Source organism: Oenanthe melanoleuca, chromosome 2 (assembly GCF_029582105.1).
Source record: "Oenanthe melanoleuca isolate GR-GAL-2019-014 chromosome 2, OMel1.0, whole genome shotgun sequence".
In the NCBI taxonomy this organism is placed as follows: domain Eukaryota; kingdom Metazoa; phylum Chordata; class Aves; order Passeriformes; family Muscicapidae; genus Oenanthe; species Oenanthe melanoleuca.
In genome coordinates, this window is record NC_079335.1 from 80,750,830 (window position 1) to 80,773,339 (window position 22,510).

Sequence of the window (22,510 nt, forward strand, 5' to 3'; positions counted from 1 at the left end):
TGCTTTATCTTCTGTTTGAGAAAGGAAAAAAAAAATGGTGTGAAGGACAGAGGGTAAGTTCGACAAAAAAAGAAAGAAATAAAAATTTAAAAAAAGTGAAAACCCCAGAAAATTAGTCAAGAGCAACAGGAAAGAGGCAGGCAAAAATTGCCAATTAACATTCACATCAAAGGAAAATTCTCATCAAAACCTTTTTCTTCTTGTAAGAAACATCATGCATTTCCAGTATGTACTGCAGTGAAGCGAGCACTCTTTACACAAAAGAAGGCCCAAGAGAATAATCCAAACAGCCTCAAAGCTTCTGGAAACCATTTTACACATTTTACACAACTAGGACAAAACCCCATAGGAGCCCTGAGTGTCAGCATCACTGCCCTTGTTCACCAGTCAACTTCCAGTCTGTGCCAGCTCCAGGGGATCTGAAGCACAGACCCTACACGTTTCTGTGGATTCATTTACCCCATGTAGAGCCTCAGACTGTCTAGGATGAACTACACCACTATATCCCACTGCCCCACAGAAACCCCATAAATGCTCCAGCACATTTGTTCCCAGCTGGACTGAGCCCATCCAAACCTGCAATGGGCAGGAACTTTGCTGTGCTCCAGGTGCTGGATGGAGGTAACTTTGCAGTGCCTCCCTGCTGTGCTTTGGGTGGGTGGTCTCACAGGACCCTGCCTGTTTTTGTGAGGTGTTTGAGTTCCTACACACAGGAGTATAAAACATTTTAGAATTATAGTGACAGAGCAAGGCAAGACACAAACATAGTGGTCCACAGCAAAACAATAGCAGGTATAAAGATTAAAACAATAACAATTCCTTTGCTGTTCAGTCGTCTGTGGAGCAACTAATAGCTGTGATTAATTAATTAAAACATCATTGAAACTTCAAGTGAGGTCATGCTCAGTCAGGCAAGAGCATGAGCATTTCAACTGTCAGCTTAAATGAGACATTTGAAAACAGTGATCAGCTAATTTTTCCAGATTTTCTAAAATCTTACATAAAGCAAAAGTCTTGATAGGTCAGAGTCTCCCTGCTACAGCCCATGCTCTAGCCTTCAAGGAGGAGAGAGAGAAGAAATTATACTTTGAATTCCTGTAGTTTTAATTTTTTCTTAACTTTCTATTGGGCAAACAATTCACCTGGATCTGCTAGAGCCAAAGTCACAGCTACAAGTAACAGTCCCCATTTGCCACTGTATTTCCTGAATGAGTTGGTTATTTATAGTCATTTTCCCAGCCTCTTGCCTAGCTGACTCGCTACTGCTGAGACATGGACAGAGAAGCAGCAGAAGGGAGCTACTCCAGCTGACTTTTGTAACAAATTACCTGTGGACGGTCATCGGGCCAACAACAGTGAGTCAGAGGAAATTACTGTTTATAGTTGACAGAATGCATGTGACACTGAGCATGTTTGAAAGCAAGGTCCCTGCCTTGAATAGCTTGGATTTAAATGAGTTGAGGCAGCAGAGGAGGAGTGAGGGCAAGCAAAAGCAAGTCCTGCCAACTCATGTTACAGTGCCTGATAATAGGTCACCAGGCAGGAAAGAAAACTCTGGCTGCACTATCAACATCAGGCCTGTGTCAGGTGTCAGTGACTTATTTCCTGGAGATGTCTCAAAACACAACCAAAACCTATTTAGACCAAGCTCCTGCCATGATGCAGATAGGACATTCTATTGTGTTTCCATATGACTAATGGTTGAGAAGTTCAGCTAAATGAGCTCCAAAATGTCAAGTATTTCTGCAAAAGACTAGCAGATTGTACACATGGCAGGTACCATGAACAGGTGGCATGAGTGGACGGAAATCTAGCATCCCTAAACTGGGGACATGACAAAGGGAAGAAGTATCCTTGAGTATTTATTCATCAAGTTGGAGCCGCTCAGGTAGGAAGGCTGCAAAGGTGAGTAAACAGAAAATGTCACAAACCACCAACCTAATCGAAAAGCTCCCATCAGAAGGGTGTGTGCGCAAGTAGAAGTAGGGAGGGAGAGGATGAATTCTAATTAGGTCACAGGGACCAAAAGATAAAAACAGGACAATCTTATCTAATACCTGGCCTGTCACTACACAGATGCCAGGACAGAGGATGAAGAGGATGAACGACCAATTAAAAGAGTTTTTATGCAGCTAATTATGATGACAGAGGATTTGTGGAATAAAATCCCTAGATTAGTACGTTAATAAAAAGCTAAAGAAAAATTGAAGGGGTAAGCACTGAAGCTACGCCACAAAAGCTACAACAAAAGCTGCCAGCTCAAGAATAAAAGAAACAATGTTTTGATAAGAATTAATTATCTGATGGAATAGCAGCACGCCATCAAACAAACAGTCCACTGAGTTCTTGCAATAGTTTACGTAAGTTACAGGAATGGTTTTAAGTCAACCATGATTACTAAGGTGAATCTGGTTAAGACCAAAAACATGTATGGAAGCCAATCTTGAAACAAGCTTGTCATTCTGGAGGAAGGAAAGAGTAAACAGCAAAATGAAGATGTTTCTGCATATTTCAACAAATTCAGAACTATTAAATAGCTTCCTGTCAAGATAATCCTCAGAAAAACAACAAAAAATGTGGAATATTCTTATTAAGAACACTAAAACACCAAAAGTAGATCAAAACACCAGACCAGAAAATATTCAGCAGCCTCCCTGCTTCAGTTGACAAAAAGAGCAAATTCTGATAGGCAGGAACATGAAAAAAGCAGATTCCAGAGTATCTCCCTCAGCTACATTTGTTCTACTCCATTAATTAAAACAAAAGCATATGAGTATATTCAAAGACCAGCAGACTTATAAACCAAACCAAATTAAAACCTTAAGAGATTTATAGAAAACTGAAAAGATTTGCATGTTTTTGTTATGACAGACAAGGACAAAAAGGCAACACCTAAATCAAACGACTCTGGAACTTGACATCAGTCAGGGAATGCAGGAAAAAAATGTAAGAAGTTGATTTACTGAGCTATTCTAACCCTGTAAGTATGTGCATCAAGAGACAGACCACAAATGGTAGGGAATCAAAAACTTAATGTCAGTGTGAAGAAACCATCTGTGAAGGACACAAGCACATACAGAAGTGATTTAATTGAAAAATTATTTTACACACAGGAAGGAAAATGACATTTTTTCATATTGCAGTCAGAGTAAGCATTAACACCAGAAGGTATGAGAAAAATTTTTAAGCTAACCAGCCAAAGATCAGACCTTGTTAATAATGTACAACTAATTTGTGCAGTATTTACAGAGGTTTTGATTATTCAAAGCAAATACAGCCTTTCATGAATTCTTTGATTTGGAGTATTCTCAATTAACACTGAAAATTAAAAAGTGATTTTTCTCCCTCATTCGGCTATCATCTGCTGTGGATACCTTGGCTAAGAAGCTCGGTGACATATATATATATAAATCTATCATAATTTTACAAAGACAGTAAACCAAAAAGTTGCCCTTGCAGCTGCAATTCTAAGCAGCAAACTTTATTTGAATATATTTCTAAAAACAACTTTCAACATCAAATAGTAAAGGTTCTGTTACAGATGTCATCTGAGCAAGCAGCAAGATGTAAATTTAAAACATACAGTATATATTTTTTTTTCATTAAAGATATGAGATTACATGGTTAAGCATATGGAAGCCCATAGGAAAAATCAGCTTACCACAAAAAGGAAAAAAATAAACCAAAAAACAAAACGTTCCTGAGAATTTTAAGATTGCAGGATTGCAGTAAGGACTCTCATTTTTCAAAAGGACAAGAGATAAACACTTCAGAAAGTGGCTTCAAATCTCTGCTACTATGTGGCTCACTTCTGAAATGTTCACAAGAGAAAACTACAAATGAGATTTTGTTGCAATGAGGATTACCTTTACTAACAATAGTTGCCTGTACCTACGCTGGAATTCCTGCCCTCACCCGCTCCCTCTCCTGCCATCCCCTCAAAACCTGACAGAAAAATTTGCAGCCCCCTGATTCATATCTATACATTCTGATACAAGACAAAGCTGTGTAACTGAAGGATTTTGGAAAAAATGCTTCATCATGTTAGTAAAAAAAAGCTCAGCACCTTGAAGATCAAAGAATATTTAACTATTTTGTTTGGCTATTAAACACAGAAACAAAAGTCTAAGAAAACAATAAAGCAGTAAAAACTTGAACATAACATTGAAGAAATACTCAAATAACATAGCTGATGTCATACTACAACATTTTACTTCATTTAAGTACAGAAAATGTCACCCATCCTATGATTTATAAAGTATGCAAAATATGTACATAAAAGAAACCAAACCCCATCAAAGATGATATTTGTGCATATGTACATAGAACATACACACCTAAAATGTGCAAATTTCTTTTAATGCAAGTTAAACAAAACATTTGCAGGATAGAGTTGTACAATGATAATGGACAACAGAGTTTTCTAGATATCCTAATGGTGTTTCTTATCTACAGCCAGTGCAAACTTACAAGGCACAAACTCAATGCTGATGCTGTAGTGTTGTAAGTTACATTCAGGCACATCTCCATTTGCAGTTCTGCAGAAAAAGAGCAATGGAAGTGCTACTTTTATACTAAACTGCCAGCTTTCTCTCCAGTTAAAGCACTAAATTGATGTAACCTATATGCTACAGTTACCAGTGGGGTTCTGAGTTAATTCATCACTGGAAAGGCTGTGGCTAAAACATCTGTTCTAATCTCCTTGCATGTGAAAGTATGCTATTTCCCAAAATACCTCCCAGACATTTTCCAAAGACTACATATACCTTGCCAGCCTCAACATGTGGGATCTTAGAGGACATTGCTAATGCTTTTTTCTAACTTTAGTCAAAACTTCACCAGGAAGAGAGTCCAGATTTTAAAAACCAAAACATCAAATAAAGCAAACCCCCCAAGAACAGCCAGCAAAATACCTTCTGAGTTACTTGCATTTAACAAATTTGTGTTAAATTGCATAGTGATAGTGAGTACCAGCTAGCTAAGAGTTAAAAACAAAATCTTGCTGTTTAAGGCAAAATTTTAACACAGCATAGCAGAAAAAAAGCCAAATAACAGTTCTATCAATATTTAATCAAAGTACTGGCCCATGTAGTCTTATCCTTACAGTGTCTTCTTTCTTACTTTTAACAGCAAACCCACACTTGCAATATGCTTGATTAGAAAATTTTGTTGCATTTTCCTAAATGAAATGAAAGTAATTAATACATATGCTGATTGACTGATACTGAAATCACCTGACAAATATGTTCTCTCCCACCCCTTTAAAAGATCTTTGACCTTACTGGGAGTTTAAAACTCACTGGTATCCAGGTCTAATTTACTACCTAAAATGGAACTAGTAATTTAAAGCTTTCTAGTATTTATTAGACATGACCACATCACTTTGCTGTCTCACCCTAAAATTGCATTTTTGCATTATTTTTCAATAGAAGACATTTAATAGACATTTGAGGAGAACAATACAAAAACTTAAGGGTCTTTGCAAAGGTATCTTCTATTCCTTCTGCAAAGTAGGAAAGGTAAATTTTATTGGCATTTATTTGAAGTGCCATCAATAAAGACACAAGAATACTTTAAAAAGGAAAAGAAAAAGAAAGTTCTAATGCTTCACACATATCTTTGGTTTAGCCTTCCTGACCAAAGTCTTCTGTAAACTTCTTCAGCTTCTCCAGGTCCTGTTCATTAACTGTTGGTTTTGTGCTAGCAAGCGACCTGAGCATATCAGTCTGTCAGAAAAAAAACAAACAAACATGTTTTCAGAAACAAGTATAGTACCACTGCTAGCAATTTTGCTGCCAGGACAAATATGAAATAAAAACCAAAAACCATTAAAAAGTTCCTATTAACACAAAACTTTAAGTAAGCCTGAACAGTTCTGCACAGAGGCAGCCTTTTGATCCTTTGAATATAGACAACTGTCAGTGAGTTTTCCAGTAACAAAACCACAACCTCAGGTTCAGGTTTAAGCCACTCATCCATTCAAGTTTTATTCATCTCTTTTTTTAAAAGAGCTGAACTTCCTTTTTATTTAGTCGGTTACTATTTTTTACTGATTAACTACCACAGACTAAATGGAAAATAATCAGACGTTCCCATGTACTTTTCACAGTCCAGCAATGCAGAACAGCATCTTGTGATTCATCTCTAGCTGAGTTCTACTGCTCATGAGTGGTAATTTCGTCTCTTCAATTCAGTCAATTTCCTATATAAATATTTAGATGCTAGGAAATGGAGTTCAGAAAAAAACCCACAGGTCTATGAAGTTGAAAGCAGCAGTTAAAATACACTATGAATAAAAAGGGTAAAGAAAACTAATAATTCCCAGCCAAGGGCAACTGAAAAAATGTAGAAGCCAAACACCTCATATTACTATAAAATTATGGATAAAATAAAAGAAATAGTATAATGATTTTCCACACATGTTATTTGTCTCATCAGACCAGAGGCACCCTGCTCAAAAAGAATTAAAGCCTTATCTTTTAAGGACAAGAACTGATTTTGGACATGGAAACATCTGCCTGTAGTGCATCAGAGCCCAGGTACCATTAGGCGCACACAAGGACCTGCTGATTTTAATTCCAGGAAAGACTGATTAAATATCCAATTAGACCATGAAGGGAGAAGTTTTAGGGCAGGCCTGTACCTGCATAAATCCTTTTCTGCTTCCTCAATATGCAAACACATACAGGAAATGCTTTTCTGAAATACAGTCATGGTTCTATTTACAAAGCAATGCCTGTGATCCCCATGAAATGTATTGATTTCTTTCATTCCTTACAGGACTGTTTGCACACAGGAAACTACAGCAACACAGATTTTTTTATTAAGTGCTTCCCACAAACTCCGTACTTAAATTCAAAATTTTCTTCTGCTGCTCTTGAGAAAAAATACAGAATGAGAGTCCAGTAATTATTTTTTTCTTAAAGAGTGAACTAAAATTGAAAACTGTTACACATTTTATTCCCTAGGCCAAAGCAAGTATTTTCATATGCACAAAGAAAACAGCAGAAAGAGCTGTATCATCTAGGATGAATTTTAACCTAAACTACCATTACATCCAAAATCTTCGTATATTTTGGTTTTTATACTTGTATCTATTTTATGGGCAGTATTTAACTATAGCATATTACTTCCCAATTTACAGTGAATGTAATTTTCCAATTCCTGGTATATGCCACAGTGGTGAGAAGAAAGTGTATCATGGTGTAGGAACCCTACAGATTTGAATTAATAAGCCAAGTGAAAGAACAGTGCAAGAGCCAGATACTGTCTCTGGATGAAAGGATGGCAGCTGCATGCGAACAGACAAGAATAAGAAATGCTTATCAGGGATAGACAGCTGTCTTTTTCATAAGCATGCCATACTGTAGTAATTTATGCTGAGAATTCAAATGTTATCTGGTATGCCCAGCATTTCTGAAAACAAACATCTCATCCAATTGTCCTAAAAAAGACTTTTTACCTTAAAGCATTTTCAGAGTTCTGCCAAATGAGAAAGAAATACAAAGAAATACAAAGAATACCTACCATGGAAACTTTAGGCTCCAGTAATTTATCACCTGGGACCTCCATCCACGTCATTTCTATGGCATCAGCATCACCTGGAGAGCAGGGGGTGAATAAATCTACCATTGTGTTTGGATTAGACACTGATGGTCCTTTTACCTAAAAACAAGAAAATACTCAGTTTATATGAGTTATTATTTTGAAGACAGAAACCAGAAGCTGAACAGCACCAAAAGCAAAAACCATTCCTTGATTTTATGCAGCTGCCCTACCCATTGGGAACACATGTCCAGTGAAAAAGAAATTGTACAAGTGTACTGGTATTATTCACCTTGAAAACACGCAGCTGAAGCCAGATGCTTAAATTCACATCAGGTCAAATCCCAGAAGCCACAACCTCTTAAGGCTGAGGATTTCTGTGGAAAACTGACAGGCCAGGAAATCTGTTTGGTGAAGACCACCCTTCCTGGTCCCTGGTCACTTTAGGAGTTCGTTCATCTCTAGTTAACAGCTCCCTAGAAGCTTCCCAGTGCTCTTCGCTCTGACATCCCACACTCCCAAGCTCCCAGCGCCTTTCCCGTCACCACACGAGCAGCGCCACCTAGTGGGAGAACAAAACAGCCTTTTCCCCTCCCCAGGACAGACGGACAGACCCAAAAAAGCCGCGTGAGTGTCTGCTCCTTTCTGCAGTACACTGTGCCCTGCAGCACCACGCACCCATGGGAACGAGGAGCACACGCAGAGGTTAAAGCACAACACGCTAAGTGACTACGGACACAACTGGATTTGCCATTCCATGTATTTAGAGCAAGATGCTGGGCAGCAGACTGAAACATTCAAAATGCACTCTGATAAGCCTGCATTATCACACATGGCAAGGAAAGGTTTACAGTTAATTACTGACAACTGAGGAAAGCTCTGCTGAACTGAGGCAAGTCATCTGCTACAACGTAAATAAATGTTTGCTTATAAAAACACAAAATCACATCCAATTAAATCATTAACAAGCAGAATGAACTTGGCTCATGTCAGAGCATTCAAAGTACTGCAGTTGTGGGTTTTTTTCCTTCCTTTTTTTTTTCTTGAGCAAAAATAGTTAAGATGCAAGAAGTGCCTTTGAAGTTGTTCTGCAAACTCTGACAACTGAGGTTATTTCATTGCTCCATGGCAAGCTCAAACATGCCTCAGATTGTTCCAAATTTGAACAAAATGCTAAAAGCTAAAAGCCTTTAGCCAGAAATGCCATTTTCATGTAAAGTTAACAAGAGATAAATACTCTAGACATCACTGCTTAAGGGAAGGAAGCATCTAGAAAATCTTTGATGTATCAATGTCATTGTTTATTTATCAACAAATAAAGCTTACATCATGCTGTTACTGTGAGCTGTTCTCAGAAGTTAAACTTCCTGCCCTCTCATATTCTGGACCATACTGGATTTAAGCGTGTCTTTCTCTTTGAATCTTAAGCTGAATGAGTTCATTGGAAAAAAACACATTGAAATAAAGGAACCTATCTTCAAAGTGAGTGTAGCTGCTTGGTTCAGGGCCCTTAACCCTTTTATGTCAGGTTGAATTACTGGTGAAAAAACTGTAATAGTAATTGAGATGACAAAGAACTTCTGCCAATACAACATACATTTTACTTGACACCTTAGGACCTAAAGTTTTTCCTACCACACCTGCTCTTTTATGAAGCAACAAATTAAAGCTTCCTTTTACAGCAATTAGCACTCCTGCAGAATATCCTGACCCACCTTCATCCAAGAAACATGAATTTATGTAAAAATCTAACTTTGTACTAAAAATATTAACAAAAAGTACCTTTAGTCTAGGTCTACTTTATATGCTCCATAGCAAAATAAAATTTTATTCAACTGATACACATTGTATGTATTTTAACCTCTGTTTATAACCATTGATATTATCATTCTTTTTTTTTTTTTCTCTATTTAAGAGTTTAATAGTATACAGGGAACAATACATTTGACTGAACAAGGCCCATCTGTGCAAATTCTCCAGGGGAAAGACATTCCCAGATGTAATGGATGTAGACTGGTGGTAAAGAATGCCAATTGGTTCCCCTTCAGATAAAGTTTCTGAGATCCAAATACTGTGAAGAAATGTTACTTAAGTCAATACACAGCATATAGAGGTAACTGGAAGATAAGCCAAACAATATAATTTTAATAGGCTCTTTGGTGTGTACCTATCTAAAAGTAAACTGTTTTCTACATTACAGCAGTATAAATGAAACACTGACCTTGCTCAGTTGTGTTGCATCTTTACTATTGTAATTGATTCAATGTTTCTACCAGAACTCTACAAGAACCTTAATTTTTCAGTTTGAAAAATATGCCAAGTAAACAGAATGTGCTTATGTATAATCCATCTGTTCTCAAGTGGATGAGAGCTACATTTATTTTTTTCCCAACATGTTAAGAACCACTTAACTTTAAATAGGAAAAGAGTACTTCTGTAATATTGCCATTTAAAAAGAAAACTGAATGCTTTTAACACTCTCTAGAGACATTAAGAGTCAGAACATGAATATTCAAAAATTAGCTCCACCAGACTTATGGCAGGACTAGGAGGGCACAGGGAAAGGAAGAACAGCTCTCCCCAGTCAATAAAAAGGACATTCAAAAGCATGCAGTATTACCCAAAACCAAATTCAGTTTATTTGCAAGAATTTTCAAATCAAGACTGTTCTCATAGATGAAATAACTTGAAAAAATTTGACTCCTACTTACTTTTTTAAAGTGAGTTGCTGATTGCACTTTTCTAACGGGCTGCATCAGTGCATCACGGACAATGATGCTTATATCTGCACCAGAATAGCCCTCAGTTCTTTTCCCAAGCTCTCGATAATCTGAGTCTTTTAGCTCATTTGGAGTTGACCCAAGGTGAAGTTTGAACATTGCAGCCCTGGCATGGTCTTCAGGTAAAGGAATATAAATACGCTTCTCAAACCTGGTTTAAAAAAGACAAAAAACAAAAGTGTTCCCAAGATGCCAGCTCATGCAGGTGCACAGTGGAAAGACCTCATGCAAATGAGTTTGCTCCTAGCAATATTAGAAAGAAGCAGTTTCAGTACAACAAATGTTTAAAGAAAATCTGAGGCAAATATTCAGCAACCTGTTCTCATAAATAATACTTTAGTTAGTATATGCTAACATCCAGAATATAGCAACTGCTTCCTTCACATTACAAAAACCACCTCTTCAGACTGGTGTCTTTCCAGCAGAGTTTGAGTCTTAAAAAAAAAAAAAATCAGAGAGGAAGAAGTCTTTAAGTGTTAAAGTGTATTTGAACAGATTTCACACTCAAAGAAAGAACTGCCTGATAACAAGTTCATGCAACAACTTTCTACAGTCTCCAACTAAATTAAGAAAACACCATAGATGGAAGTAAATTTGAAGTCATTCTCAAGACAACACTGGTAACTGCAGCTCCTCCTTTGAAGGAGCATCTGTCCTCAGCGTGGAGATTACCTCCCACCAACTAAGCAACTCCAAATTCTGCTGAACACAATTAACCAGATATACATGACAAAGCGGTCCAAATCCATGAAAATTAATTTTATTACAGCCATTGTTGTACAAGTTCCTTTAAGTCTTGCGGGCAAGAGCTAGGGAATTTCTCTTTCATGCTGCTGAGTGAGAAAATGGTTTGGGTTGAGAAGGACCTTGAAGATCATCTAGTTCCAATCCCCCTGCCACAAGCAGGGACATCTTCCCCTAGACCAGCTTACTCAAAGCCCCATCCAATCTGGCCTTCAACACTTTCAATGACAGGACACCCACAACTTCTCTGGGCAACCCGTGTCAGTGTCTCACCACCCTCATAATAAAAAATGTCTTTCTTATGCCCAATCTAAACCCATCTTCTTTGAGTTTGAACAACTGCCCCTTATCCTGGCATTATAAGCCTGGAAAAAAAACCAAGGAACATCTCTCCACCTTTCTAATAAGTTCCCTTTATATACTGAAAGGCCACAATAAGGTTCCTCTGGACCCTTCTCTTCTCCAGGCTGAACAGCCCCACTCTTATAGCCTGCCTGCAGATGAAAGGTACTCTGATCATTTTCATGGCCCCCTTCTGGACACACTCTATCAGGTCCATGTGTGTCTTTTACTGTGAATGTCAACCAAAGCTGAAATTTCAAGAATGACTTGAGGTTTCCAGCAACACCTTCACTTCTAAATCTTGCCCATACAATACTAGAGTCATGCAGATGAGAAGTGACATATGGAGGTGACCTGGTCCAACCCCAAATAAAACTGAAATATGACCAGCTTGAATTCAGTATATAAACAAAAGTCACTGTCAGTCACAAAAAAAAAAAAAAAAAAAAAAAGAAAAAAACAATGATTCTTTAGCCAGCAAAAACAGCCATTATCCAAGCTGTGTCCTCATCACAACATAATCCTATTTGTCACATAGCTGCATCTGTCCTCTGCTTGCTCTGCAGCTCAGAGAAACATCCAGATAATCAGGTACAGGCAGTCTTGTATCTGCAGAAGTCCTTTCTGTAACACAGCAGTTAAAAATCAGAAGTTATGCCTGACCAGCAGAAAAACATGGTGTTTCTCCATGGTGTTTCTATGAAAGAGCTCAAGCTATTCACTGATTTGTTAACAGCTGAAAAGGAAAGCTCTACCCCTTCTGAGGTGTGTATTTTCTAACTTGTCCCCTAAGTCCTCCAGAAAACCAAAAAGCAAGCAGAAAACTCATGTTTCTTTAAGCATAATCATCTAACCAAGAAATCAGAAAAACTACAGGGCCAATACAAGAGTGAATGACCTACCTCTCTCTAAAGGGGCAAGTGACCATCAGTTTAGCTAAGTCCACTTCATGGAATTGAGTTGCATAACATTAACTATGTCTGCAAAAGCTGGATGAACACCTTAAGCACTCTCTGGCTGAAGGCTCACACCAGTTGTGGATTGCACACCATGAAAAAAATGCCATCTTACCTTCTCCTGATGGCAGAATCCAAAACCCAGGGTATGTTTGTTGCTCCTAAGACCAAGATCCCTTCATTGTCAACACCAACCCCTATAATAACGGCAGAAATAATTTCAAAGTTTAGATGATAAACAAACATTGTTTTAAAAAGCCATAAACATTTAATGGGGTGGAACTGCAGATATTTTTAGTGCTCTGATGCAAGCTACACTTAAAAATACATGTCTTAATTTCTCTGTCTGATTTTGAAAACCAAATAAACTTACCTTGCATCTGGACTAGAAATTCTGTTTTTATCCGTCTAGCAGCCTCGCTTTCATTCTCACTTCTTGACCCGCAGAGGGAATCTATCTCATCAATGAAGATGATAGAAGGTTTGTTTTCTCTGGCAAGCTGGAACAAGTTTTTCACTAATCTTAAAGAAGGAAACAGCTTCAGCTATATTAATAATTACAACAGCAGAAACACATAACTTTAGATTGTGATACAATAATTTCCTTTAAGAGAAAGCAAAGAAAAAAAGGCATTAACATAAAGCTACTCAAAAACACAACATTCTTCCAGCTCCAGAATTATACTGAATGAGAGGCCAGCATAATGAAAAAAAATTAGAGTGCTTCAGGCATGATTTTGCAATTTAAAGTCCTTTTTCAGTTTACAGTTCTACGTGACAGCCTGGACTATACAAAACCACCAATTTAGAAAGATTAATAAGAAAAAAATGCTTTCTCTTAACATTTTTAATTTAAATTAATTCTAGATATTTTGTAAGAAATAATATGTACCTTTATACAACTTTACATACTAAATAATTTTTGTATTACAAGAAATATTGGTTTCAAATCAAATAAACAAAACAACCTAAAACAACTGCCCATATACTCCTAGCCATCTCTCATGAGCACATTTTACTAGTTTAAAAAAGAAAAATAAATAGGAACATGCTGGGAAATTCTTCATATTACAGCACTAAGTGTCAGGCAATAGTCTCAAATGAAGTCGAGCATAAAATCTAATGCCAAGCTACTCTCCAGTTCTGTATTCCTTTTGCAACAGAAGAAAAGCAGCTTAAGGTTTCCAGCTTTCTGGGGAAAAAAATAACTCAGTTCAAACACTTTATCTAATACCCTTTCTTTCTCATTCTATCAACTTTAAATAATGTTGCTCAGTTGTTCCACACTTCAAACTATTAAATCATGGTTGTGACACTATATGTTTACTATATAAAAATCCTTTCCCTATAAACCCAAAGCTTTTTATTAATTCAGGAAATCTCTTCTGGAAGACTAGATGGGCAAATTCCTGGACTTCTAGACTGCAGCAAACATGTCATTCCTGGTCTTCAGGCTTCCTCATCTTCTTCATACACCACACATAACAGAGTTACCATAGGAACTCACAAAATTTCCTTTCATGGCCGCTCCTCTCCTTCAACTTATCTTTGCAAGTCTCTTATTTCTTTCAGATTTTGTTTGAAATTGAGATGAACAAAAACCCCACGTCTGCATTGACAAAGAAATGCCACACAGATGCCGGGACAGATGAGAGGGGAGATGCCAAGAAGTAAAGTAACTCAGCACTTCAGACTGATACAGTGTACAATCACAGCTAAATTCAGAAGGGAAATGAGCTCTGTGGTGCTCCCAAAAATCTTTTTGAGCACTGAAGAGTTTCTCAAAATGCAGTACATAATGGTAACTTTACATGGCACTGCAGGATGAAGCATAGAAACACCTGTAGTTTGTTTTTAAAAAGACAAGACCATTCCCTCAAATTCTTTTCAGCAACTTATCTCATTCTACAATAATTTCTTCTTGACAATGTTTTCCTGGACCTCTGGCAACTCCAACTTACTTTTCACTTTCACCTAACCATTTTGAGACAAGGTCAGATGAAGATACTGAGAAGAAGGTAGAGTTGTTTGCTTCTGTTGCCACAGCTTTTGCTAAGTAAGACTTTCCTGTTCCTGGTGGTCCAAATAGGAGAATGCCTCTCCAGGGTGTTCTCTTGCCTGCAAGAGAGAAACCAGCAGTTTTCAAAATACTATTTTCTCATTATACTCCTCTAGGGTGCTTGGAGGTTTTCCACATCTAACCATGAAACTTTTGTCAGATAGATCAAAACCTCTTCATTAAGAGACCAGCTTGAGTCTGTGATACATTGGCACAACACACTTCACCCAGTGCCAGTCCAGATTGGCCAATAGTAAATAAATGCTGTAATCCTGACCTGTAAACAGGTGTGGAAATTTGATGGGAAGGATGACTGCTTCTTTAAGTGCCTCTTTGGCACCCTCAAGGCCAGCAACATCACTCCATTTGACATTTGGTCGCTCCATAACAATTGCTCCTGTAAGTAAAGAAAGTTAGTGATGTACTTTTCACAATTAAAATAAATTCCATTTGGCAAAAAAAAAAAAAAAAAAGAATTCTATGCCCATGTCTATACTGAATAAAAACAAGGCATTTCTAAGATGACAGAAACAATTAATTCCATTACTCAAATGGATGTTATTTTTACAGAAATCTGTCACATTTTTTTACCACAATAAACCATGGATAATCAGAATATTTGTGAGTTAGGACAAGTCCTGGCACCATCTCATGACTAAACCACCACTGTACTTCCCAAAAAAATTGAAATTTCATTTTAAACAATGTAGCTGCATTAGCCCAGGATTTTTTAAGATTCTCCAGCAGATGAAGTAACTTGTTGGTATCTCCAAACATGCAGCAAACAGATTGATCATCTAAGGGAAATGAGATTTGAGAGCTGGGGCTGAAATCATCAGAAAGGTTATATGGATCCTGCTTAGCTGGAGAAGTATTTTCTTAGTCAAGGCACATTCAAAGTTTTGCACTGAGTCTCATCTTCCTCAATAAATGAGTTCAGCCAACTGAGCTGCAATTTATCTTTCTCTTCAAACTGGTTATTATGACACACCAAAAATTTTGTCTCAACTACTTCTAGATGGGAAAATATGGAACTCAGGTAGTAATAGATTATTAGATCTATAATATTAAATCTTGTAATCCTAGCCACTACTTCTACTATCTTGAGGTCAGATTCATATGGGAAGAAACAAAGCTTATATGGTGAGAGACAGGACAGCAGTTTAGTGCTCATAAATTTTTCTGTCTCTTAAAAAAAAAAAAAAAAAAAACAGGAAATTGCCCCTTATAACTGTGCACAGGATTAAATAATGTGCAGAGAAGTAGAAAAAGCACAGCACAGTTTCCAGTGGAGATACAGCTCCTGAAATTACACAGGCACAAGATCTGGTAAATGCATTTGATCTCTGTTACAGTCAAAAAAAGGAGAATAATGAGATTTCTTCAGATCCATAAGCACCTTCTGGAAGGGAAGTTCTGAACAGTTCTTAATTATTAAAGGAAATAAGTATCAAAAAACCTCCTTTTTACTGCACACCAAACTGCTGGTAGCTGCTATAGGTTGCTTCACTGACTGTTCTGTATTTGAGTTCAAAAGCCCAGAGTATGCTACTGAATTGTCTCAGCATCATCACTGCATGTAAGAAAACACTGCCTGTTATTACAAATGGACAAGAATTTATTTTTCTTACTCCTAAACATGAATTCCAGTCTTGTGAAAACAGTTCTGCTTACACTAAGTATTTGTACCACCATTTCCTTAGCCTAGTGCACTTCAGAGTAAAAAATACTAAATCAGTTTAGTCAATATCTACCTGATACTTTGCAACTTCTGTTGGAAAATGCTAGCTTGATTTGTGATACAATTTTAATATGAAGCACAGGGTACAGGAGACACATTTCAATATAGCCACTGTGTAAGTTCATAGCACACAAGTCCTTTAACTTCCAATAAAGACTAGACTTTTGCAGATGAAGATTACATACTAGCTGAGTCACTTACAGACATTAAATTAATCCATAAAATTGAGATGGCAAAAATACAAGAACTTGCTTGACTGAAGCGATCCTCGTTTAAAGAAAAGGATGCTTCAAATTACCTTGAAGTTGATTCTGTAGCTTCTTTTTTTCAGGGTCCTCTGATTCGCCTTCCCCATCACTGTCATTCCTGATTTGGAAACAAAATGTTGAAATACAATAAGAGAAACTGCTGTCTTAGGATAAAAATCAAAATGCAAAAAGCAGAAAACCCAACAGGAATGAAAGAAACACTGAGATGCTTTCAGACCTCTACAGGTTTACATGATTGTAGAAAAGTAGAAGTACACTTTTCTATGATTTCTTTCCAATTCATCCTCCTTTGCCACTTCAACTTCCTCTTATGTGTCTGAGCCCTCTTAACACACTTCTATGTGCTTTGAGCCAGCTTTTAGGAAACATAGCCCTTATACCCAGGAACACAGAGATGCTGGAATGGTTTGTTTGTAGACATTGGCATTTCTCCTCCATCTGCACATTCAACAGGACTTGGCCAATTCCATCTAGTACTATGAAACTCTTGTCTTATCAGAGCAAAGGAAACTGAAAGTTAAAGAAGGAAAAGAGACTAGATAGTGAACAATTGGAGTGAATTTCATGAAAATACATGTAGCCTTTGTGGTATTATCATTTTCTTCTTTTATAAATAAGCACAAGATGGTACAGCTCAAAAAGTAAGGCTGATGAGATGAGCACACACTGAAATAGACTGAAAATCGGGTGAAGTTTTAAGAGACAATTGAACAACTTTAGCTGTCCAGGACTCCCAGAAACGGCAGTCCCACCAGAAGGTATAGTCCTGAATCCTTCCTCTCTCCTATCCCCATAAAGACAGTAGCAAATGCAAAAGAGGCTGGGCTTGTTTGGGTGGCTCTGCTTGTTTAACTCTCTGATATGCAAAGTGAGAAACTAATCTAAGAGAAGGGAAGCAGTGGAGAGACCAGGCATAAACAATCCATTAGAGAGATTTAGTTCACCTTACAGGACCTTACCCTACATAGGGCTTTTTGTCTCTTAGCAAGTGTGAGACAGATCAAACTCAGTAACCCCAGTAATCACCAGTCTGAAATTATTTTCTAGTTACTAAGTATTTAAATGCAGAAAACCTTTAAAGGTTATCAGGCTCCTTGCCATTAAATCCAATAATCATTGTATTCAGCTGTTAGTCTGAAACAGCTTTCATTCTTCAGTGAATTTCCTATGCAAATGTTCACATTTTAGTAAACAAGCAAAGAAATGCTTGTGATGGTAATTCAAGTTATTTTTATTAGCCCACTGTATTTCAACATTAGCAGTCATCTGAAGCATTTCAGAAACACAAGTAAAAATGATCTTTGAATAGTTGAAGTTTAGAATAAGCTGAGTTCAGGAAGTATTTTGCTTTACCTTCTCCAAAAACATACCCTTTTCCTTCAGCAGGACCAGATTCTTTAACTGGTTTTGGTGCAGTTTTTTCTCTTTTTTTCAGATATTCTTTCAGCTTTTCTGCTCGGTCCAAGTATTCTGTACATTTTGCTCTAATGCTTTGTTTTGCTTTATCACCCTGTGCTTCATCTAAGAGTTTGAAGAGAAACAATTGTTTGTAAACAGCAAAACACATATGCATCAATCAAAAAACAAGACAAAAAATCTGTCTTCTTTATCTCTTATCAATATACCTCTCTCAGGGCTCACCACACAACCAAACAACTGAACTACTTAGTTTTTCTCTATACCTTGGAAAGAACTGACCAGAAAGATGTCATCATGTAACAGAAATCAAATATTCACCTGCACATTGCCTTGGCTTAAAATATGGCTCTAAGGACAACAGCACTGGAAGCTTTTCTGTCAGCCTTTCAAGCTGCTAGACATTGCTTTAATAACTGCTTTTCTAAAATAGCTAATCAAGAAGTTGCTTGTGCTAGGCAATTTTTATTTAGAACCATACTTGATTCTTCCATAGCCTGCTAATTTTAAAAGATAAAGAAATATTACATAAAACATCTGAAAGAACTAGGTGTATTTCAACAGCAACACTGTTCTCATAATCACTATTACAGTATTTCAAACCAACAATCAAAATTTAACGTCAGGTTTATGAGCTAAGTTTTCAAAAGTGCATCAGTATTGTTAAAAGCAGAGAAAGTGATATTCTGAGAACATCTGTAAGATTTAAATGGACAGGAAGTGGTGAACAAAGATTATCCTAATAATAAAGGACTATAAAGAAAATTATTTTTTTCAAATGATGAAGATCTGTAAGTGACTTTTGTCAGGCAAGCAACCCTAGCTCACTTACATTAGGGCTGTACCCACATTAAGAAAGCCCACTCCTTGCATACAAACACTGAATATGGCACAAAAAGGTACATAGAAGTATGAAAAGGCATAAAACAGTGAGAATGTAGAAACTGAAGAAAAATTGTTACGTACAAGTCCATCGCATACATTTTCTCGGCCAAAATAAACAGCAAGACTATGATATTAAGAAGCAAAAAATGTCAGCAGAGAGGCTTTAGAAGGGCAAGCAGCATGAATTAAAGGAGCAAAAAACACTCTGCAGATACAGTAAAGACTTCATGTGTAACACGGTTTTCAGCACAACAGAAATACAGGGATCCCTGTACTTATTGTCATATTTCCTCGTGCAGTGGCCAGCTTGAAACACTGCTACAAAAGTCCAGAGGAGAGACAGCAAACACCTGCCTCCTGTCTTAAAAAAACCTAAAACAAAACACAAGTAAAAAGTAATCTAATTTCTCACAAGAATGGAGCAAGCACACAACACAGTAAAGGTAAAAGCTGCAAAATATACGACCTCAGTCAAACTACAATGAGCAAGTATCAACTGTTGATGAGAGCAAAAATTTAAATAATGATGTCAACAGAAGAGATTACTCTTGTGCAACCTGGCGACTAAACTCTACTTAATCATCCAACACATCACACTTACATTTAACAACATGGAGAAAATACTGCACAGCATGTTGGTACAAGCGGAAGGCTTCCTCATAGTTTCCTGCTTTATCTTCTTGTGCTGCCTTGCTAGCAAGGTCTATTGCTTTCTGCAACACAAACAAATAATTAATTGCTGTACAAGAGCATTTTCCATGATCAGAGACCATTTAAGCTGCTACTGTTCTTTGATAGCCCATTTTTCTGCTCTTCAACATTTACCCCCTCAAAGCTGGAGGCAATTGATTGTCTTAGGTGTTTTGCACAAGACACAATATTTCCATCCTTTTAGCAACAGCAGGATTTACAAACTGCTGAAATTTACTAGCACAGAAAAAAGTGAAAGTGGGAAGAACACATTTCTGTGTACTAAGCTGGAACTACTAGTATTTTGTCTATGCAGTCGGTCTTACCAATCTCTTACATTTATTATGGAAAGATTTGGAAATCCATTATAAGGCTTGGGGTTTTTTTATCACAGACCTAGACACTTTGAACTATGATATAGATGTGCTGCTTAGGGTGTGGTTTAGGGGTGCACTTGACAGTGCTGGGCTAATGGCTGGACTCAATCTTTTTCAACCTAAACAGTTCTATGATTCCATGACTGATGACATCAGCAAACGCAGTAAACAGGAAAGTCAATACAGGAAGTACTTGATTACAATCACTGAAACCAGCACCACTGCTCTTCAAACATTATGCTTGGAGACACCAGCTGCTTGGCTTCTCCAGGAGGATTTAGATTCTTGATATCCTATCAAGAAATTCTAATTATCACTGTGGTGGGAGAGGAGGAAAAAACCCCCAAAGCAGAGAGAAAATATAGCCAAATCTTGAGCATCAGAGTTCTATGAGAAGCTATGAATGGATTTTCACTTTATTTGTTCAGCTAGTTTCAAATAAATCTGACTGAGATCTAAGCCACCGTATTGCACACACTGCCCTGTGGATTTATTGTATTGCAACTGTTCTGTTGGCCTTAAGTGCTTATTACTTTTTATTACACTTTCCTCCTTGGAATGCCCATACCACTTCAAGACAATTAAAACTGTCGTTTTGACCACTGGTTCATGTAAGTTGAAAATAAGCAGTCAGCCAGAGTTACCCTACACCAACCAAATATTCTATAGTCTATTTTTTCCCACGTGGTTCCCTTTCCTAAGTATTGCTAGTATGCTCGGGATGGTTATGTAATGTCAGGGAGCAAGGCTGAGAGTGTGAATTGCAGCAAGGAGTTTCCATTAGACATTCCAATACAGATACTCTTGCCATATGTACACTCTGCTGTGTTTCAGGCAGAACAAAGCCAGCAAATAACAGCCATGAAAGAAACAGCAAAATACTGCATTCTTTGCTTTGTGTTGCTGTCTTGGAAGCAAAGATCATCTCAACAGATCTACCTGAAATCAAAGGTATTTAAAAACAATGAACCAACTAAGCAGACTCTGTGGCTCTGTTGTGCTGGAGCACTGTAAGCATCTTTTTCTCTGGAACAGCACCGAAGTTTTTCCTTTTTGGAGAGGCCAGGAGCTGATGAGCAGTTTCTCAGGTATGAATGGACAGCTGTCTCCTTGCTGCCCATTTTATGCTGACCCCCTTACACACCTCTGTGCACCACTCACATATAGCAACAGAGATAAAATTAACCCCCCCAAAGTCATTTTCATATTAAAGTTCTTAAGTCCTGTCAGTGACTTTAATTACCATGGGGCAGCCCAATAATTCCTGGATCCAGTACAACAGAGACAGTGATACAAGTGACAATAATTCCATAGAATAAATGGCCAAGTTCATCTGCTAAAACAGAACTGTGAGAAAACACAGCACATCACAGACCTGCTCCTCTGAAATACGCAAAAGTCTGCATCAAGTATTGCCTGGTTTTTCCTACACTCTTTTTGTAAACAGCCAAAGACTATTACCTGGCTATAAGACTCTCAGCTCTAATATTTCATTACATCAGCTGCATCTTAGCCTGTTACTGTGAAGAACACCACTGCTATCAAACAAAAAATCATTATCAGAACGTTGTATGAAGTAGGGCATAGATGACCAGCTCTAACTATCCCTAACGCACAAACTATGTTTTATGAGGCCATGGGTTTACAGCTTGATGAACATCACCCAAGGAAAGAATGCCAGCCTAAAGAAGTGTCATTCTTCTACTGCTTAGTATAGACGCAATAATATCTCCTCTAGCTTTGCCAATGCAAACATCACACTGCCAGCGTAAACACTGCATATAAAAATGATCACGGCTCAAACAGCCGAAGAGAAAAAAAGACTGTTTGGAACGCACTTTTTTCACTTCGGGGTCAGTTTTGCCGGCCAGCCACAGAACCGATGACAGCCCCCAGCCAAGGGCCAACACAAGCGGAACAGCAGAGCAGGCGAGGGCTCCCTACAGCCACCAGCAGCCTTACGGCAACGCAAGCGTCCAGACCACGAGAGCAACAGCGCTTCCCGGCGGGCACTAGGCCCTGCTGCCCGCATCCCACGGACCCTCTCCCCTTCCCGGGACCCCCTTCCCGGGACCCTCCCGGGTCTCACGGCCCGGCCCGATGAGGGCTGACCCCGCGGGCCCTGCCGCCCCGAGCCCAAGCCGAGTGCCCCCCCCCGGCGGCGGTGCCCTCACGGCGGTGCTGCCGGCCCGCTGAGCTCGGCGCGTTGGCGCTCCCCGCGCCCGGCTCCGCCCGCAGCCCCGGCCCGGGACACCCCCGGCCCCGCTCCTTCCTGGCGCCGCCCCCCGCCCGCCGCCGCTGCCGGGCCCGCCCCGCGCCGGGCAGGGCAGGGCCGGCGCCGCTGGCTCTACTCTACCTGCAGGTTGCCGCCGTTGGCCGCCATGGCGCAGCGGCGAGGGGAGGGAGGGAGGGAGCGGCAGGAGAGTGGCGCGGCGAGCGGGCCCGGTGCCGGTGGCGCAGCGCCCCTGCCCCGCCGCCCGCCGAACCCGAACCGCGGCTCCGCCGCCGCTTCCGCACCGAGCGCCGCTTCCGCCTCCGCTTCCGGGCCCGCCCCGAGCGCCGGCCCGCCCCCGGGGCCGCGCTCACCGGCCGGAGCCGCGCCGTGAAGGGCGCTCTGGGAGCCGCCGGCCCGGCCCCTGCCGAGGCAGAGTCACTGCGGCAGGTGACACAGGAACGCACCTAGGTGGGGTTTGGAATGCCCCAGGA

General features: G+C 39.0%; 1 protein-coding gene across 2 annotated transcripts; it reads right to left on the reverse strand.

Moving 5' to 3' along the window:
- Positions 1-3,055: 3,055 nt before the first annotated feature.
- VPS4B (vacuolar protein sorting 4 homolog B) lies at positions 3,056-22,357 on the reverse strand. Of its 2 annotated transcripts, XM_056484086.1 has the most exons (11): positions 22,161-22,357; positions 19,339-19,450; positions 17,807-17,957; positions 16,466-16,533; positions 14,704-14,823; positions 14,329-14,485; positions 12,741-12,889; positions 12,483-12,564; positions 10,257-10,476; positions 7,528-7,665; positions 3,056-5,726 (listed from the first exon to the last, which is right to left on the reverse strand). In XM_056484086.1, the coding sequence occupies exons 1-11, from the start codon at positions 22,185-22,187 to the stop codon at positions 5,625-5,627; spliced, it is 1,326 nt and encodes a 441-aa protein (XP_056340061.1). In that variant the 5' UTR covers positions 22,188-22,357; the 3' UTR covers positions 3,056-5,624. The 2 variants fall into 2 exon arrangements, with proteins under 2 accessions (XP_056340061.1, XP_056340060.1); XM_056484085.1 differs by lacking the exon at positions 22,161-22,357 and having other exon boundaries at positions 19,339-19,525.
- Between the last annotated feature and the right edge of the window lie 153 nt (positions 22,358-22,510).

Bases quoted from the DNA above. Each gene is read 5' to 3' on its own strand.
- VPS4B (XM_056484085.1), bottom strand. From the start codon at position 19,510: ATGGTCTCTGATCATGGAAAATGCTCTTGTACAGCAATTAATTATTTG. The intron at 14,486-14,703 runs GTCAGGATTACA...TCTCTCTTGCAG, and splicing joins ATTTCCACACCTGTTTACAG to GCAAGAGAACACCCTGGAGA. The intron at 10,477-12,482 runs GTAAGATGGCAT...TTTTTAAACCAG, and splicing joins GATTCTGCCATCAGGAGAAG to GTTTGAGAAGCGTATTTATA.